The 18,722-nt window shown below is 36.5% G+C and overlaps 1 protein-coding gene across 1 annotated transcript in view; it reads right to left on the reverse strand.

The window, feature by feature from the left end:
• Positions 1–18,722, reverse strand: part of LOC105459482 (phytanoyl-CoA dioxygenase-like) — a 121,307-nt gene that overhangs the window by 66,415 nt on the left and 36,170 nt on the right. The window contains 1 exon segment of the mRNA XM_011705571.1: positions 16,709–16,804. Within this exon segment, the coding sequence (XP_011703873.1) occupies positions 16,709–16,730 (22 nt within the window). The 5' untranslated portion in view covers positions 16,731–16,804.

The raw sequence follows: 18,722 nt of genomic DNA on the forward strand, positions 1-18,722 counted from the left end.
CACACACACACACACACACATATATATCTACATATATATAAGGCAACACCGAGATACGGCGAGGGTGGATTTCCTGCGGGCATGCGTACAACTCGCGGAATGACGGCAGTAGGGTGGAAATCGCGGAGGTTCGAGGGTACGAACAAGGGTGACACCCTGCAGTCTGACGCGGGACTTCGACCCCCGTGCTTCGACGGGAATGAAGTGGCGACTCTCTTCATTTCTCAGACCCGCAACCGGAGAGCAGCCGCTCGGAATTCGCGAGCGGAATTCGGTGCGTGAGTTCGTGTCGCGACGAAGATACAGAAGAAAAGTCACGCAAATACCTTAATTACTTTTCGTGTATTTTCGTTGAAATAATTGCGATGTCGATTGGGATGCACTTAATAAAAACATTTCGGAAAAGAAGACAATGGACATTTGTGATTAAACAATTTTATTTTACGCGATAAGCTATAAAACTCACGTGTAACACGATTTTTCGCGCGGGAAGAATAGTCTACGAATTGGCTTCGGCAGTTGAAACACGATTTCATTTCCTATTCCTCGTTTTACGATCTTTTTGAGTTATCGGATTTACGAGAGAGATGCTAAGCAAAGAAAATAAAAATAAGGCAACGCTCCAAAAGTCATGGTATTTCTTTTCGTTCGATTACGAGGTGTACGAAATTTCATTTGCGGAAGAGCAGGAGCGCATCAGAGCGGAAAGGCCTGTCGATTGCATACATCAGGGATGTCAAAATATAAATTGGAATACGTTGATTTCGGAAAGTGGTCATCGCGAGTGTTTCGTTAATTAACATGGGAACGGAAGCAGGAGAGGCAAGAGACCGATACAGGAATGTCGCGCAAGGAGAAGCCGGCTGGCAGGGGGGGAGGCAGAGTCAGTCACGGTAAGTCGATTACTTCGTGGTCGATGATCAAACGTCGCTTTCATTAGCCACGGTCTCGGTTGCTGCGGTTAAACATTCCCGACACTCTCGTCGACCAACCTTGAATCAAAGATTCCATTACACGGCAGAATTAAACGCTTGTTGACGCGAGTTTGCTTTTTTATCTTTCAGTTATCTCGTAATGCTGTAAACGGATATAAACGTGTCTCGGTATTCCATAACGTGATAGTTGATGCCATTACCAAAAAGCGGAGCTTGAATTGAATGACGTTTTAACTAGACCGATAAATTTTTTTTTCTTCTGTTTATTTGTTATTTCTTTTGAGAGAGGGAGAGAGAGAGAGAGAGAGAGAGAGAGAGAGAGAGACTGCGATATTGGGAAACGAATAAATCTTTATGAAATATGTTTTCGTCGTAAGTTAATTTCCCTCGCGTTGCACAGATTTGAAATGTCTTCTTCAATGCACGTTGCATTTAACGCGCAATATTGCACCGGAAATCCCGCAAGAACTGTGCGCGTAATCGGTCACTGAAGTTCGGAACGCGGAATCTTGAACTTCAAAGCGTCGAAAGACGTCGCCGCATCGTTTCGTTCCACGCTATTGATTTAACGCGTAACTTCGCGCAGTTTCCCAAGATTGCAACTGAAATAGCTCGATCATTCGTCGTTCCAAATACCTCGGCAAATATAACGGCGGCGACAGTCAAACGCAGGGAGGAATCCGGTCGACTTTCCGACGCCCGTCGTCGGCGGTCGGCGTCGAGGTGACTCGTATCGACTTTCACCCTAGAGAAAGAAAGCGCGCCCTTTCTCTATCTGCAACTTCCTCTATCTCACCCGCCGGCACTTTATTCGGGATCAAAGCCTTCTATCCGACGATTGCGAGCGCTCGGGCGGGTGTAACTTTACGTCTCACCGAGCTTTCACCGTGCACCGAGAGTCCCAAACGTAATTTCGGTCGTCTTACGGTGCACGAGCTATATCTCGATTCGTATTACGTAACGACTCTTAATGCGCCGTAACTTGCGACTAACGCGTAGGATTCCGGCGAGAATTTATGGAAGCTGGAACTTCAGGCTAATTTGTAACATTACGTGCGAGTACGAGATACGTGCTCGCCTGGTATAATTTTGATTCGCGCGTCCAGATTATTCTTTTTACACGTACAGATAAATTTCAGCAAAATTTATGACAAAATAATTACTATTTTATAAAGCTCGAAACAATAGTGTAATGCGGAACGTAATACGAGTAACGTAAAAATGTGGGACAGCTCGTCTAACACTGGGCACATTCGTAACTTTAACGTAACTCTGCAGCACGCGAAACAATATAAATTCTCAAAGAAAAATTTATTATGTGTGCGGAAGATATAAAGGGGTACGTTTTTATAGCTACGTGAACTCTATTTCCTCTCTCGCAACAAAATGTTTATCTATACTTGTTTAAAAATATCTTTGATATTGAATAAATAATAAAAAATCAACATATTATATTTTATATCAGGAAAAGTTAAAAAAAATTGAAATATCTACCGCAAGCCGAGATCAAATATTTAAAAAAATTATATACTAACGGAGATGATTAGCAAATCATTTTTTATATCAAATTAAAAAAAATTCTATTGATATCATAATATGATGTACATTATACACATTATGTACATAATATTAATATGTATATATTTTATAATATAATATATATTATTATAAAAATAATATACATCCGTCCAGTGTTCGTAAATATAAAAACGTAAGAATAGACTTGTTTTACCGAATACCTATAAGATGTGTTATGTAACAACTTCTAATACAATCTCACATCCCAACTAACACGATCCACAACTTTGCAGCAGGCGATAGTTTGGTGAAATTTGTGACTGTTACGAGGTTGTACAAGCCGCTCGGTCAAAAGCTTAATTCGATTCTCGCGGCTCGAAGAACCTGTTCTCCGCGAGATACGCCTCCCTCTGCTCTCTCATCGATCGTTTCGTAGAGAGAACGTCTTCGTCGGCTCTTTGTCGTCGTCTCTCGTCCATCTCCGAGCGGCGAAACGCTCGCGGAAGCGCTTTCTCGCGCCATCGAATTTCAAGGACTACGATTTACGACAGTAATTCCGATCGCTCCGTGCGCGCCGCGTAATAACTTCGCATCTTGACGTAATATCGCAGGCGAACAGTTTCATCTCGAGATTTGTAAAACCGTTGTCAGCTATCTATCTGTGCAAACACATTTTACGAGGGCGATTGCATTTTATCCTATATCTCTCTTTATCTGATTTAGTCTAAGTTCTTTCTCCTTTCCTCGGTTGCTAACAACCTAAAGTATTTTTAGAAAGAATTTCCGCTGAAAAGTAATTCAACAAAAGTAGGATAACCTGTATATTTCCTTAATAAGCAGTCTTTAGCTATACTTTTTTTTGCATCTTACATGCATCTACTTAAATTTTTCGAGTTCTTTTTTGTACCTATTTATGCAAATCTCTTCGTTATGAGACGATGGACGCAGCTCTTAATTAATTGCGTTGCGTTAAGTTTTACAGCAAATTCCACAAAGTTTCTCGCTAAGAACTCTCAGTGATATCACAACCTTTCGATCTGCTTGGCAAAGTAGCTCGGGATGCGACTTTACGCCTCAACGGGTTTCCAACCCCGGCAAAAGTCGTCAAGCACAATTTCACTTGATGAAAGTCGCCGCTAAATGCGTGACAGGAGGTAATTTTTAACGTGAGGAAGCCATTACAACGAGCGATTTTGTTCCATAACATAAAGTCCCCATCTGACAGGGATACTATTTCGTTGGAAATTTCATTCGTGCAGAGCGAGAGAGATGCTTTGACAGTTTTTTTTTTATATACAAAGTGATAAAATAATTTTAAAATATTTTTAAAAATTAAATATAAATTAAATATAAATTAAGGTGCACATTTGAATTTCAAATATTATATTAAATGCTCAGAGATTGGACTTATTCTTTTGTCGACAGTTTATGGTTGCAATAATGTATTATTAATAAAAGCGGATATAACGTATCAAGAAAATAATCTATTCATAAAAAATTATTACCATATATAATATATTATAATTTATAAGTTCGTGCAACTTTTCCTCTTTTACCGCTAATACAAATATGTACATGGAATGTTATTGTTTAAAAAATAACTATGTTTCTGTAGTATAAAGAATAATCACTTCTATCGTAATAAATTTCTGTCAATACGAAGAATAAAAAAAAGAAAAAGAGATGATATAATTTCTACATGAGTTATGTCTGACAAAGATATAAAATTATCATGTCAATGATAATTTCGCAAGAAATATAAAAACTTTAGCATGTATCGTGTATTCGAAGTACGATAAAAAAGTATTTAATGTCGTAAAGATGAAGTTAGAACGTTAAACACAAGTCCACGAGCAGTTACTATCTACTTCGTTTCAGTCACACAAATTTGGTTAGTTCACCGCAAAATGGTTAAATTTCTCGCTTAAAAGTCTCTCGTGCACATTTCCTTGCTGCTTGGCTGTTGGGCAAAGGGTTGTTATCGTACCCTCTCGATCTACCCTGCAAAACTAGCTGCGGATGTAACTTCGCGCTTCATCGAACTTCCTCCAAAGGGCACAAATCCCCGACGTAATTTCAGCCGGAAACGACCACATCTTAATGCGTATTATATAGTGACTTTTAACGCTAGCGAAACGTACAACCACACGATAGAAAGTTTTAGTCAATATGTAAAGTGGCACCCGGTACAGGAAACTACGATCTGTGTAATCAAGAAGTTAAATTGAACTACGTTATAGGAAGACTGGACACTTAAATTAATTTTTAATAAAAAGCGCGTTTTAGATTTGTATGATTCCAATTGAATATTACAAATGTAATTTAGATTAATTGTTATTCGCATCTTTAATTATAAAATTATTATCTGGTATTAAATTTAATTAGAATATATTTGATGTTGATATAAAGTACGATTGTTAATCACTTTCACAGCTCGTTTTACCTTTAAATTGACTAATAAAACTTTTATTTTTACAATTTTGATTTTACAAATTTGAAATGTCCTTGATGTATTTTCGAGACAAAAAATGAGCAAAAAATAAATTAATCCGGAAATTGTAAAAAACCGTGTATAATAAATTCAAAAAATTTCGCACACTGTCCATATTTTATAGCAACAAAATAAAACGGTAAAAGTGATAAAACTCTGGAGAAATTACGTGTAGCTCTAATTACAACATTATTATACATTTGGGAGATATATATACAGACAGATATGTAAATGACGAATGGGTAATTTAACATGGTCGAAGAAAATACCAACTGCTCGAAACGTTGAATTTAACCTGTCTAATATTCTTCGTTATAATATCCGCGTCGGCTAATTACGATATTTTAACTTCCGTGTAATTTCGCTTTTATCGTTGTTTCTCTTTAAAAACTCCACGCGTAAGTTTGATTTGATGTAGATGTAGCGCGAAATGTAGGTACATCGATTTGCACGATATGCAAGGACACAGAGTTTTCATGCAACTTTGTACTTCAAAGTTATAGTTTGACGTATAACGGTAGAAACATGATAGATGAGACAAGAATCGAAAATTTCGAATGTTTCGATACTCCGAGTTACAACATTTTAAAAGCCCTCTTAAATCTTATATTTTCTGAAATTAGTATGACAGATGTCATATAAACTTTACCTAATACATAAAAATATTTATGATATGAACGTCAACGATGTTCATGAAAAGTATTGTATATTTTATCTGCTTTAAAAATGCATAACGGAAATATGGATCAAGAACTTAAAATTATTCCTTGGAAATTGGACGTAATGCGACTGACTTCACAAAGCCATTATTCAGGAATAAGAACTCCGCCAAGTACAAACTTCGTCCACACAATACTTCTTAAGAAGCGTCACGAAAATTTATTCCTCAAAATCCACAGCCTGCAGTAGACTATACGACGGCTGATCCCAACAGTTTAATATAGATCGTTGGCCCACTTTTCGGCCCCTTCGTTCAAGACTCAATGCGCGTGGCGGATCAAAGGTTGCGATAAGAGCAAAGTTTCGTGACTTCTTGTTTGTGTAATTTATATATTCGTTATATGTTTGCAATTTTACCCGGGAAAGTTTCCGCGAAGCACGAAGGGCAGTTCCGCTAGAATTTCGGAATGCAGTTAATTGAGAGAAGATGAAGAATTTCGTAAAATTTCTTCTCACGTATCACACACCGGGATCGTAACCGAGTATTCCGCGAGTTTTCAAGTTAAAAGCTGTTAATTTGAAACGTAATCAATCTTTACTTTGTTACAAGTCGATTTATTCCTTTCTATATTCTCGACGTAGTGCCCGTAAGAACTTCACATTTCGAATATTACGTACATTGATTTCGTCCGAACTCAGACGTTCCCGTAAGAAAATATTTTCATAGCACAATTCGTTTCAAATTAGCAATGTAAACTAGAACCTTTCCGGTTCTACATCGTAGAGATGTATTCCTTGTAATCGCAGTTTCAAGAGAAATATGCGTGTCTCTTTGGAAAAAGAAGGGCCGCATCTTTTCTAAACCTTCGTACAATGCGAAGTGCGAAGGGTTAAAAAGATGCAGTTCTCCCGCGTTATCATATTTCTCTCCGCGGATATTATTTGTTGCATAGTCCGCGTGTATACGACGCGGTATCATAAAATACGTGTGACACGCTAAAATAACGACTGCACTCTTGCAGGTCATTGTGTGAGCGCTTATGTACGACCGGCTGACGCGGAATACTTTTTGTCCACGAATGTTTTATATGTAGTGCTCATTGCATCCTCCCCCTCCCCTCCCCCATCCTATCAGGCGACGGATTCATACGAGTTAAATTGCAACCCGCACTTACAAAAAGCTCGTACGATCGTATTATACTGAACATCCTTATTTCCGTGCTATTTCCGAAAATTGTATGCGAACGTATAAACTCTCGGCAAATTTCCTTCCGTAAAAAAGTAAAAGTCTACTGAAGCTGTTGTTCAAAAAACACATTATTTGCAAATATTGTACTTTAAATATCAGTGAAAGAATATGTTTTTAAACTTTGAAATCTTCTTTTCGAATCTGTATCTCTATTGTTTATTAACGAATTCAAGTAATCTTGATTTTTTCGAAAATAATTTCTCTCAAAAGTAACGTCAAAGTTACCTCCTGTTTGTAATTCTTACAACGAAAAAAGATTAATAGGATTTCGAATCTCTATTTTACACGCGCGAACAAGAAATAGCACTTATCGCTTACTTTTGGCATTTTCGAATTCTACGCTAACTTAGTAATTTCGATGAGATGCAAGAAATGATCAATTTATCAAAGTCAGCAATAAGATAATTGCGGCGAATTCATCGTGGCTAACGCACTGAGATGAACGAACAAGCGACGCTGTAGAATCGCACTTGACCCACGAAATCTGATTTTCACAAATTCGCTCCGTAGTATCTATCTACTACAGACGGAGATACCTGACATGGAAGAACCCACGAAATTCGATTTTCGGGATTTGTGTACAGGTCATCCGAGCTAAAAGCGTGAGCTGCCGAGTTAGCGAATAAGCGTGCGAAAGATAAGGCAATTGCGAGAGATATCTCTCAATGTGAATCCTACCTATCATCCTTAGACAAGAACAAATATGTATTTGCTGAAACTGTAATGCTGTAAGTCCTTTCAAACTGAGAGTCAATAAGTTAAAGCACGCGATAAACTTGGAGACACTACGCACACATATCTTTCTTGTTAACAGCAGCAAGAGGCAGCAAGTTTATTTATTAGCCAGTTTGGCATTACGCGTAATTTGTAATTTAAATAATTATATTCAAATGCAAATTTACGTGATAAAAAAATTTTTTAAATATTAAAATACTCTTACGATATGTTAAAAGATTAAAAATAATATAGATAACGCTACATATAGAGATGCTACACTTGTGTGAAGCATTATAAAATAATGCAAACATTTAGTAATTATTTAGTAAATGAAAATGACGTATTACTCCTGAATGGTTTGTGTTCGAAGCCAAAGTTATCGTTTAATCTAAAACGAATATTATATCATACCTTGCCGAAAGTTCGGAACTCACTTTAAACTGTAATTTTCAGACTGACAGATATTGTAAGCGTAAACTATACGTGACATACGTTGCAGGTACGGTTAATACCTGAAATTAAATACGAATTTGCTAGGAGTTTAATTATGCGAACTATTAAACACTCTACGTCGACCCGTCGTGCTCGTGCACACGTCACTAAATCGTCGGCCATACGAAGCATATTAATTTACGTGGGGATCGACCGCATATGATTCTGATCCAGCAATTACGTAGATTCATCTCGTCACTCGTACCGCAGCGGCTCGCATCGGCGACTCTCGGGAATCGTTAACCACTCCGAAACTACAAGTATATGCAAAATTCACCGCCGCGCGCGTCCTCTTAGCATTTTCTCTCCCCGTTCATTCTCTCTCTTTTCCGCAGAAATTCTTGTCGAGGCTCTCGAGGATGCTCGACTCCACCGCTGAAAAATAGGCCAATTAAGGCAGAATGGGAATAGAAAGGATTGTATGCCATTAGCGTATAATATCCTTCAGAATTTACCGCGTTAATGAAGCACGGTTTTATTCAAGTTTATGTTCGATTACGTTTATTGTAGTCAACTTACTTCGAGAGAAAGAAAGAGACGGAGGGAGAAGCGACACAGAGAGCTTTTTAGACGAATAATGATAATTAGTAAGCTGTGATATAAATTAAAGCGGACGCAGAAATTAAAGTTAAAATTAACGCGACTATAACACACTCCTACAGTGCAAAGTTTTCAAGAGAAATTTCCATTAAAAAGCACACAAAGATATCAGAAAATATCATACCGCAACGATTACGAAGCGGAGGCGTAAATAAAAAGCAAATATGGCGATGCGGATAGCAAAATCCAATCGACGGAGGTCCCTTGTCGATTCCAATAATTCGGTTTGCTACCGCACATATCCGCGTATGTGTGTATATCGCTCCACGATATGATTGCCAAAATCCATGTTATATATCTTAATATGCAACTGCTGTACAAATTTTATCATTTGCATTATGTTGGTGATGTTAATTCTACAAAATAATTTAAAAATATTGTATAGATTGTCGAACTTTACAAACGTATTTGTTGGCAAAAATTTAAATGAAGAAGTTAGCGTAACAAAAAAATTAAAATAAACATGTAACAGGAATTATTCATAAAAGATTCTCATCTAAAATAAAAAGATATTTTGCAGGCTCATTGATAATTATTACTTTCTTGTGATATCTCATCTGTGATGTCATAGTTTGATATGTGATATTGATCAGATATCTGATCTTCATATGATGTAAAATTATTAAAATTTCATTAATGTGACAGATAAAATGAGAAATCACACCTACATCGTTATCCATTAATTAACATTTTAATGCAATCAGAAACCTTTATACGTGACTACACATTCGTTATGAACTAATATATATATATATATATAATATTAGCTTCACTCGAGAAGGATTAAATAACAACAGCTTTCATACATAATGAAGGATGCATATACATATGTACACATATGTATATAAGTATATATATATATATATATATATATATATATACATACATATATATATATATATATATATATATATATGTATCTATTCTTCTATTCTTCTATTTTTCTTCAACTCATTGATCGAATATTATTCATAAAAACATGCGTAGTATGTATGTGTTAATTTAATTTGATTATCGAGACGGCTGTCAATCTATTCCCAATTTGCCTCAATATGTGCAAATATCGTATATATGTATCAAGCTATATCAAACAATTGTTTTTTTTTATTCGGGAGGACTATCAAAAGTAAGAAGCAGTTTAGAAGTAGCGCGAGCTCACGCAATCGATCACGACAGCCTCAGCACTTTGGAGAATTAAATTCCGTCACACAGAAGCGGAGACGTACATAAGCGTCTCGTACGAATACTAAACTTTTCCTTCCTGTCCTGTGAGGCGAAAAGAAACTCGTCCTTGGTATCGACATCTTTCAACGATAAATCACCGTGGATACAAAGAACACTTAATGCGCCCCAGTATTTCGAACGCAATTTTATTCTCATTAATATGGTTGTTTATAATCTCTTATAAACGACATAAAAACTGCGTAGTGAAATACTGATAAAATTCTGAAATTTAGAAGAAAAATTTTTCATATTTCAAAATTTGAATTCTAAAAATTCGTAATTGTTCGTATAATTAAATCCTAAATTAAAATGTTTTAAATAAAACCTACGGTAAAATCTAAAGTAGAATCTAAAATAAAACTGATCGAAAGTTTTGAAAATTATTTACGATCAAAGATTGGAATTAACAGTTCTCAAGGTAATTGTATTTGAAAGCTCTTCCAAATTCCTAAATTTTACTGTAAGAAAAGATTCTCATAATCTATTTAAAAAAATATAATCGAAAAAAAGTTATGCAGTCGTTAACAGAAACTATATATCTCAAACAATTGGCAATTGCAGATAAACGATAAAAATAATTTGGCTCGTGGAATTTTTATGCGTGATTTATTACATTTTCTATTATCGATGATCTATCGCTGACAGCGAGATTTGATAAATGAAAGTGCTCACTTTAGGGCGCTAATTACCGACACAATTACTTGGTAGGTACCGTTAATCAGATCACATCGCAAAAGGCGAGACGAAATTATGATTTTTCTTTGCAAACGATAATGAATGTGCATTAGTTACGTAATTTAATACATTTTTTCGCCAACAATTATTTAACTAAATTTTGTTAAAATCAGAATATTTCTATAAAATACGAGATATACGAGATAATAGACAAACGCGTATTTATTTCATAAAAAGTTGAACTTAATTATATAATGTGATATCACTGCTTTTTTAAAATATAAATTACCTAAATGTTGCAAAATTTACTTTGATTAAACCAAAATTGAATCTAAAAAAATCCAGTTTAAATTTAGGAATGTATTGTATTGTATTATATATAATTTAATATAATATACCAGCTACTGTGTCACAGTAAACATTTATTTTCATTTTGCTGAAAAAATGTTTAATATAAAAAGGGTTCGGTTTTTATATTATAACCATCATTAAATTATATATACCTTTTTAAAATAATCCTGTAATATACGCATCTACATATATTCGAGGAAAAACTCGCGCGCGCGTTTATTAAACGAGCACGTCGCATCATGAAATTGTCACGATATCGTTGCGATTTGAATCCCTGACCAATGAGAATCCTGTATTCCGCATGTTTCCTCGGATCTCTGTTTTGATACGACATCTCGTATACCCGTATGACTATGGTTACGAGTTTTTTTTTCCAGAAGACCAGATAATCACATACACAAGCGAATAGCAATTTTCTGTAGCAATATAGCGTAACACAGCCAACTACTTTCGAGCGCACGTATTTGGAACGGAAAAAAGCCTTTCTGCCTTTCGTATGCACCTAATTTCGCGAACCACGATTCTGATCTGGTTCGTTGTAACACTGTAATTACGTAACCGTGGCAAAGAATTTTCCTCGGGGCGTTTCTCTCGCCCGTTACACTGTTGCGCAGAAAACTGTACGTGCGGGATTTAACAATTATCGTTGTAATATCGCAGCCGTAAAATACGTATGTGCGCTAGTCTGCGAAACTGGGTCGTGAAAGGAGCGTGTGAGACGTGAAATCAATGTCGAATGGTTCTTTCGGCGGGCGTTTGCTTTTGAATAGGCACGGGCCTCTCGATTATCGCAGAGATAAAATCCTGGCCTTTCTTATATACACGCGATTTATCGAACCCTCGCAAATTTCCTGCATTTTCCTAACGCCATGTTTTCGCCGTGCGCGATTATGCATATAGCTTTTTCTTCGACGGATTATCGTCCAACTACGGTATGCACGGTCACGTATCCGACGCAACAAGATCAACTGAAACGAGCTTGGAAAGAGCTTTACAAGAGAAGCGCATAATGCTTAAACAGAATGAGTTTCGAGGAAACGTGCCGGAGTTGAAAGATCGATCGAAACCGAGAGCGGTCAAGGAAATCATTAAATACGTTTATCTCGCTTAAATTTAACACGTAATTCTCGCGGACCTACTGACAGCTGGGATCGCAAGACGAAAGAGACCAAGTTGGCCGACTTTATAACCAAAATAGCAGTTTCGGCAGCGTGTTGTAAAACGTTAACTATACGACCCCGATAACTGCGTTTATCTGTGATTGTCACTCTGCTATGGTAGTCACGTACGTATGCGGAACCACGTATAGCAATTTTGCATGGGTACCCGGCGGAACAAGATCAACGGGAATGAGTTTCCAAAGCGCTTTATAGCGGAAAGTCGATGATGTTCGAACGAAAGAAGAATTCCGGGGACAGGGAGAGAGAAAGAGAGCGAGAGAGAGAGAGAGAGAGAGAGAGAAAAGCGCGACAGAGGCGCGAAAATCCAGTTTAAAACTAGCGACGAAAGCCGATAGCGATGCTGCAAAGGGAGATAGAGTTTTTATGTCGAAACGAGCATGGCGTCGCAGATACGAGGGTTGGGAAGAAGTGGTATTTACCCACACGGGGGTGTACGAGTGAAGCTGTAAATAACGATGGTTTCTTCCTCTTTGTACCACTTTCCCCTTTCCTCTCTTTTTCTCTCCGTTTTCCTCCTCCTCCTCCTCCTCCTCTTCTTCCTTCCCCTCCTCTCTCTCTCTCAGCTTTGTATCATTTTTTTTCTTTGCCTAGCACGTACGCACCGTCAGAGATTGTGTTTCATTGCGTGGGTGGATCGTGAAAAAAAGCGCAAAGAGAAGAATTTTTATCACTGACAATTATGACGCCCTTTGCGAGGTCCCTTCGCGCGCGATACTATTACGTGTCTATGGTAACTAGCAGGCTTGTCTTTTCATCCAAAAAAACTCAAGGCGCGAAAAAGAACAGTTGATATTTACTCGAGAGACGGGATCATTTGTAAATGTTACCGGATTAAATATTTAAATTTATCTCCATGTTTGAATTCTCCGAATTTGATGCCAAAATATCTTTACATTAATTTCATCTTTTTAAATATTATTATTCTATCTCTAGCATTGTTTTCTCAAATAATAACTAAGAAAGCCATATAGAACACGTTTATTCTAAGATTATTTAAGATATTTGCTCAAGCATTTGTCATAATAATGTAATGAAAATCCGATAGGACATTTCGGCAAAATAATTTTTAATAAATTAATTATTCCCTTTTTAAATATTTATTTAAATATACATTGAGAGATATACCTTGACATTTTCAATTGTAATGCAAATTTGGCACGTAAAATAAAGATTTGAAACGTTATCTTTGTTTTTATTTCACGATCCTGCAATCACCAGCCTACACGTTTGGCATTGAGGTAAACGTCAGTAGAGCATATGTAATTGCGTTTCTCTAATTAAACGCGCACGTTTACGCGGTTAATAATCCAATTTCACTAATTTCTTTTGTACGCGTACGGCGTCGCAATATTCATTCCGCCATAAACGTTACTTGGTCACGGACGATATTAGCTGGATTAACGGTTAACGGTAATGTCAGCTTCGTTAGTATATCACCTTAATAACAAAAATAAGAAAGTATCTCGGTCGCAGAGAGCCAATGTTCTCGGCAAGGACACGAAAAGCTAACGTTGCACGAGTTCGAAGTAAATCACAAACGCAAATCACTAGGCGGAAAATACCGGCGCCAGCGTTACGCGCGCTTTCGCCGCGACGATCATCCGCCAGCGACGACATTAACAGGGAGAAATGGTGAGTGACGTGATCGTTGGTACGTGCACGACGAGGTTGACGTTATCGCGCCACCGAATCGGAATGCCTTTCGCATGATCTATTTAACGCACCGGTGAGCACGCGCGCTCGTCGGAGAATCTTCTCGAAGACGACGGCCGCGCGGAGCCGTCAACTCGCGGCGCGGCGTAAAATGCCCTGGATGCCATTTTCAGGATGCACGATGAATATTCTTACGCGCGCGCTCTTCCAACCGAAACTGAGCTCGGCTGCGGAACAAATATCAACCCGCACAAACGTAGCGTCGAGGAGGGCGCAATGACGACGACGATGGCGACGGCGACGGCGACGGCGACGGCGACGGCGACGACGACGACAGCGACAAGGGTGCGAGCGATAAGTGCGAGCGACGAGAGGGGACGGTGGCTTCATATTGTGTGGCACGAGGTGCCGACGGATATACACCAACACGTGTACCGTAAATGTAATTACAGCTTAAAGGGAAGTTCCATCCTAAGCGATCCTTCGCGGTCGAAGTGGGTTCTGCATTAATTAGAAGCCAACTTAATTAATACGCGCTTGTATGCCGAGCGTACCCTGTCCCGGGAATCTTGCCTACACGGAGGAAGGAAACGTTCCTTCTTGCCAACACTTTAGGCAACGTAGCCGCGGCGCGGCGTTCGCGAGTCTGTGTACGTAAAGCGACTTCGCAATATCGTTGCTTTTTACCGGCGTTCGCGGCACGTCGGATTTTCATAAAGAATTTGCATTTAGGTAGTCGCGCGAGCAGTAAGCTCGGAAGATTCAAGTGTAGCATGCTCTTCTCATTACTGGGGAATCTCTGCTTACGAACTCTTGAGGCACGAACAATTCGCAATTATGTATGTTGCACAGGTTAATAGAACGCAACCTTAGATTGTTTAAGAAACGCGTGCTGATAAATATTTAGCTGCACACAATTCAATAACCCGGATTAATAAATTCACTATTCATAACTGCAGGCTATGCCATAAGCTGATTGAAAGAATAATTCTACGCATATAATGTAGATGCCAGCGATATGATAAGCGAAACTACTAACGCACAAACAATGATATTCTCTGTGAGTGATAGTGACAACATTTTTCTCGTACATTTTTATGTATGTACGCTTCGGGCACATTTCGTCCCGCCGTCGTCCCGTACAAGCATGCACGTTGCGGCGCGGAAAGCTCGGGAAATATTATGCTAGCAACACGAGAGAGTATGAATTATTTAAGCGCGCGGTGGAGGTAGAAGCGCAGAAACTATACCGAAGGCATTGCATCGTTTTGTAATTTCTGTCAGTGGTCGGAATTTTATGGTTACGATCTCACCATGTTCACGCTACGCACGCTCACAAATAGGTTGCGCATGTGTGATTCCTTCAGATTAAATTATAATTTTAATCGCACATAGAATTAACTGCACATTCGTACTGCGGTACATGTCATACGATTTAAAAACGGGGTCTCCGAATATATGTACGTATACCATTTTCTTCAATTTTTTAAAATAATTTATCTCTTCAACGCTTATATAATATAAATTTGTAATATTTTATGAAATTTTTAAGAAAATTCAATGTCGAGAAAGAGTTCATTCGAGAGTTAATATAAACATAAAGTTATAATTGACTTGAAAAAATAGATCTGCGTGACTCTTAACACTTTGCGAATTTATCACGGCTATTGTATCTGATCAGATCTTCTATTTCTTTATTGTTCTCTATGAAATTACGATACCTACTGCGTGTGAGACACCTATAAAAATTTCCGAAAAGATTTTGGGGAGATGGTACATAAATCTAGAGATTTACCGACCCTATCTGAGATGACTCGAAAGAACAGTTGTTGCGGTAGTGGTAGCCCACACGGATGGGTGGATAACTCACGTTATTTCCGTAAATTATGTGTCGCCGTGGCACTATGATAGTGGAGTCTCGATCTAGTGATATATTCCGTCAATTAAGGGTGCTCGATAGCCGGAAATTTGTCGACCATGCCGGAAAATGGATTTAGATTGGATGGCTTTCCCAGCAGGATGTTGTACGAGTCGAGATATGGAATAAATGATCTTACTATCGTTATTGCCATAGGCTCGCGATTTATATTAATTAATTAATTTAAAAGTTAAAAATATGAATTCTATCGATTATACGAGTCTCGATAAAATAACGACACGCTGTCGACATTTTTGCAAAGATTATTAGAATTCTAATTTTTTAGTAAAACTCGATTATAAATTAAATAAAAAGCTTGTTTGTTGTTACTATAGCACCGCTTGTTTATTCTATGTTTACATATTTCTTAGCAAAATATTAGAAATTAAAATGTGTAGGAAGTTAATCGAGCAATATTCAAGCAGATAATTATGATAATTAAATTTTACATATATGCATACACGACACATATGCATGTAAAATACAATATATAGGTACATAATATATATTTTTATACTCTAAAACATATATTTTATGTAATATGAAGCTTTTATGATTCGATTAACAATCACACATTTGTTAATTGGGCGCAATATTTAAAACGAGTACATAAATATTGAGAGCAAGTAAATATCCATAATAATAAATATAAGCACTCATTATAAATATGTAGATTTGTTTGTTTTCATGTTGTGCATCATAATTCATTCGCGGTTTATTTTAAACGAGTTATAATCATATACATACATTAAATGATTAAAATAACTCTTTCTTTTCTGCTAGATAATTTTTAAATGCTTACTTAGACATATAAATGCACAAAATAAAATTGAAGAGATATTAGAATACTATGAAATGACTAGAATTCTAATAATTTTTGCAAAATTTTCTGATACAATAATTGTATTTGTTATAATTTGTTTGTTGATAATAATACGAAATTTTGTTTTATGAAATTATCATCTATTTTTTACGTGATTTTTCTTACGCTATAATTAAAATCGTAGGATAAAATTTAACTTTATTAATGCATCATTCACTCACCATATCCACTATCATTGTCCATCCTTTACCGTGTAGCTCTCCCTTTTTCCTCCGTATTTGTGGTGGCGGCATGCTCATCGAACCATATTTTCATTCCTGTCACAACATAAACCGATTCATTCAAGCACCCTTCCACTTCATCATCCGCATGAGAGTCGTTATAGTCAATTCGTACGACATAGATTACTATATAATGCGTATGATTTTACATGTACACGCCTATACAACTTTCAGCCAGAAAACACGTAATTACAACAACATACGGTACAGAGCGTTCGGTAATTCGAGATACACGACTATGCGTTTTTTTTGTTGCTCCAAGATACGTTTACAAAACATTTACAAAAAATAACATTGTTATGTCTATTAAGCTGGCACAGCTATTTAAGCACAATCGAATGAGACTCTTATTTATTTGATATTTAATTGCTTTAATATAACAATTTCCGATTTCGTTGCTAATAATTTATCCTGACCGATCGCGCCGCGCGCTCCCTTGATCTTCCCTAACAACAAAATCGTAAATTGTTATATTTGGGTAATACAATGATTGCAAATTATTCTTACACTAAACTGCATTACAGGTGCGCGCTTCGCGCGCGTTATTTAACACTTCTTACTATAATAACATTTTCTAAAAATATCCTAATGTAAATGCATCTTCAATAATCACAAAAAATTATCAATAAGAAATATTAACTTAAATTTCTTTCTCAAATATCATTAGATACTTTATATAAAATATTTAAAAATATAATACGATTGTACAATTTTCAAACGCAATAAATAACAATTTATTAGCGTTTAAGCAAAGTCATGAAAAAGTATGAGATGGAAATTGGGGTTCCCAATTTTATCTCTCTCGAAATACAGCTGTAACATCAATTCCCGCGCTCTCCGCGATCAGTCTTTCCAGATGGCGTCCCAAAAATGTAATTACTTTCGTATGCGTGGCTATAGGTGTAATCGATCGATTTGGATGAAAATTGAAACGACCTAGAAAAATTTTCCGAAAATACCTCGATACTGAGTCGCACGATTCCCCATTTCGCACAAATCGAGTTATGATAAAAATCACGTGTAAAAACTCTCCCGGAAAGAGATCGCTATTATTGTTCAATTTCAAATGAAATTGGGGACATTTAATCTTATTGTCGAAAATTACAGAATTTCAACGAAGTGTGTGCGGCAATTATCGAAATACGCAACTAGATGAAAGTATAGCTTACATTTCATGTGATCATTAGCAAATCTTCTAAAATATTGTTTCTTTATAATAATATTTCTTTTTATTGATCGTAGATCATGAGAGAGAAAGACAGAGAGAGAGAGAGAGAGTGAAATGTATTTATTTTTTACAAATTTAAATTTTATAAAAATAAAAATTTAATTTAAAATTTAAAAAATCAATGTTTTAATGTATAAATAATGACGTAATAATCTTTTCGTTTCTTCTGTTGTTTCATGAGCGACAGATATCTTTATATATACACATATACATATATATATATAATTAATTGTACATATTATAATTTATAAAACAACTAAATAATAAAAATTGTAAAATGTTCAGAATCTTGTCATATTTTATAAGCAGATTTATCAAAATATAAATATTAATATAAATAATATTTTAATACTATTATCTATATTCAAAAAATGAAAGAGAAATTATGCGTAATTATTATTAAATGTGATCAATCCGTATTATCATAAACAAATCTTATTATATTCGTAATTTAACAACATAGTATAATCTATTATAATAATTTTCATGTATAGCCTATTATAATAATTTTCTACATTCCTCGCAAGATTATACACGTTTAAAATTAAAATGAGAATGTTAGGTGAACCGTTTTGCAGAAACGTGTAACGAGTAGACGTAAAACATGTACACATTGCGTTCACACCATGACATAAACGGTCGCTAAACCGAGGTACGGACCCAAGTACAGGGTATATATGGACGTACAATAGTCGAAAGCATTTTCCGTATGTGAATAGATAGTGT

The sequence above is a fragment of the Wasmannia auropunctata genome, unplaced genomic scaffold (assembly GCF_000956235.1).
Source record: "Wasmannia auropunctata unplaced genomic scaffold, wasmannia.A_1.0 LD334186.1, whole genome shotgun sequence".
Taxonomy (NCBI): domain Eukaryota; kingdom Metazoa; phylum Arthropoda; class Insecta; order Hymenoptera; family Formicidae; genus Wasmannia; species Wasmannia auropunctata.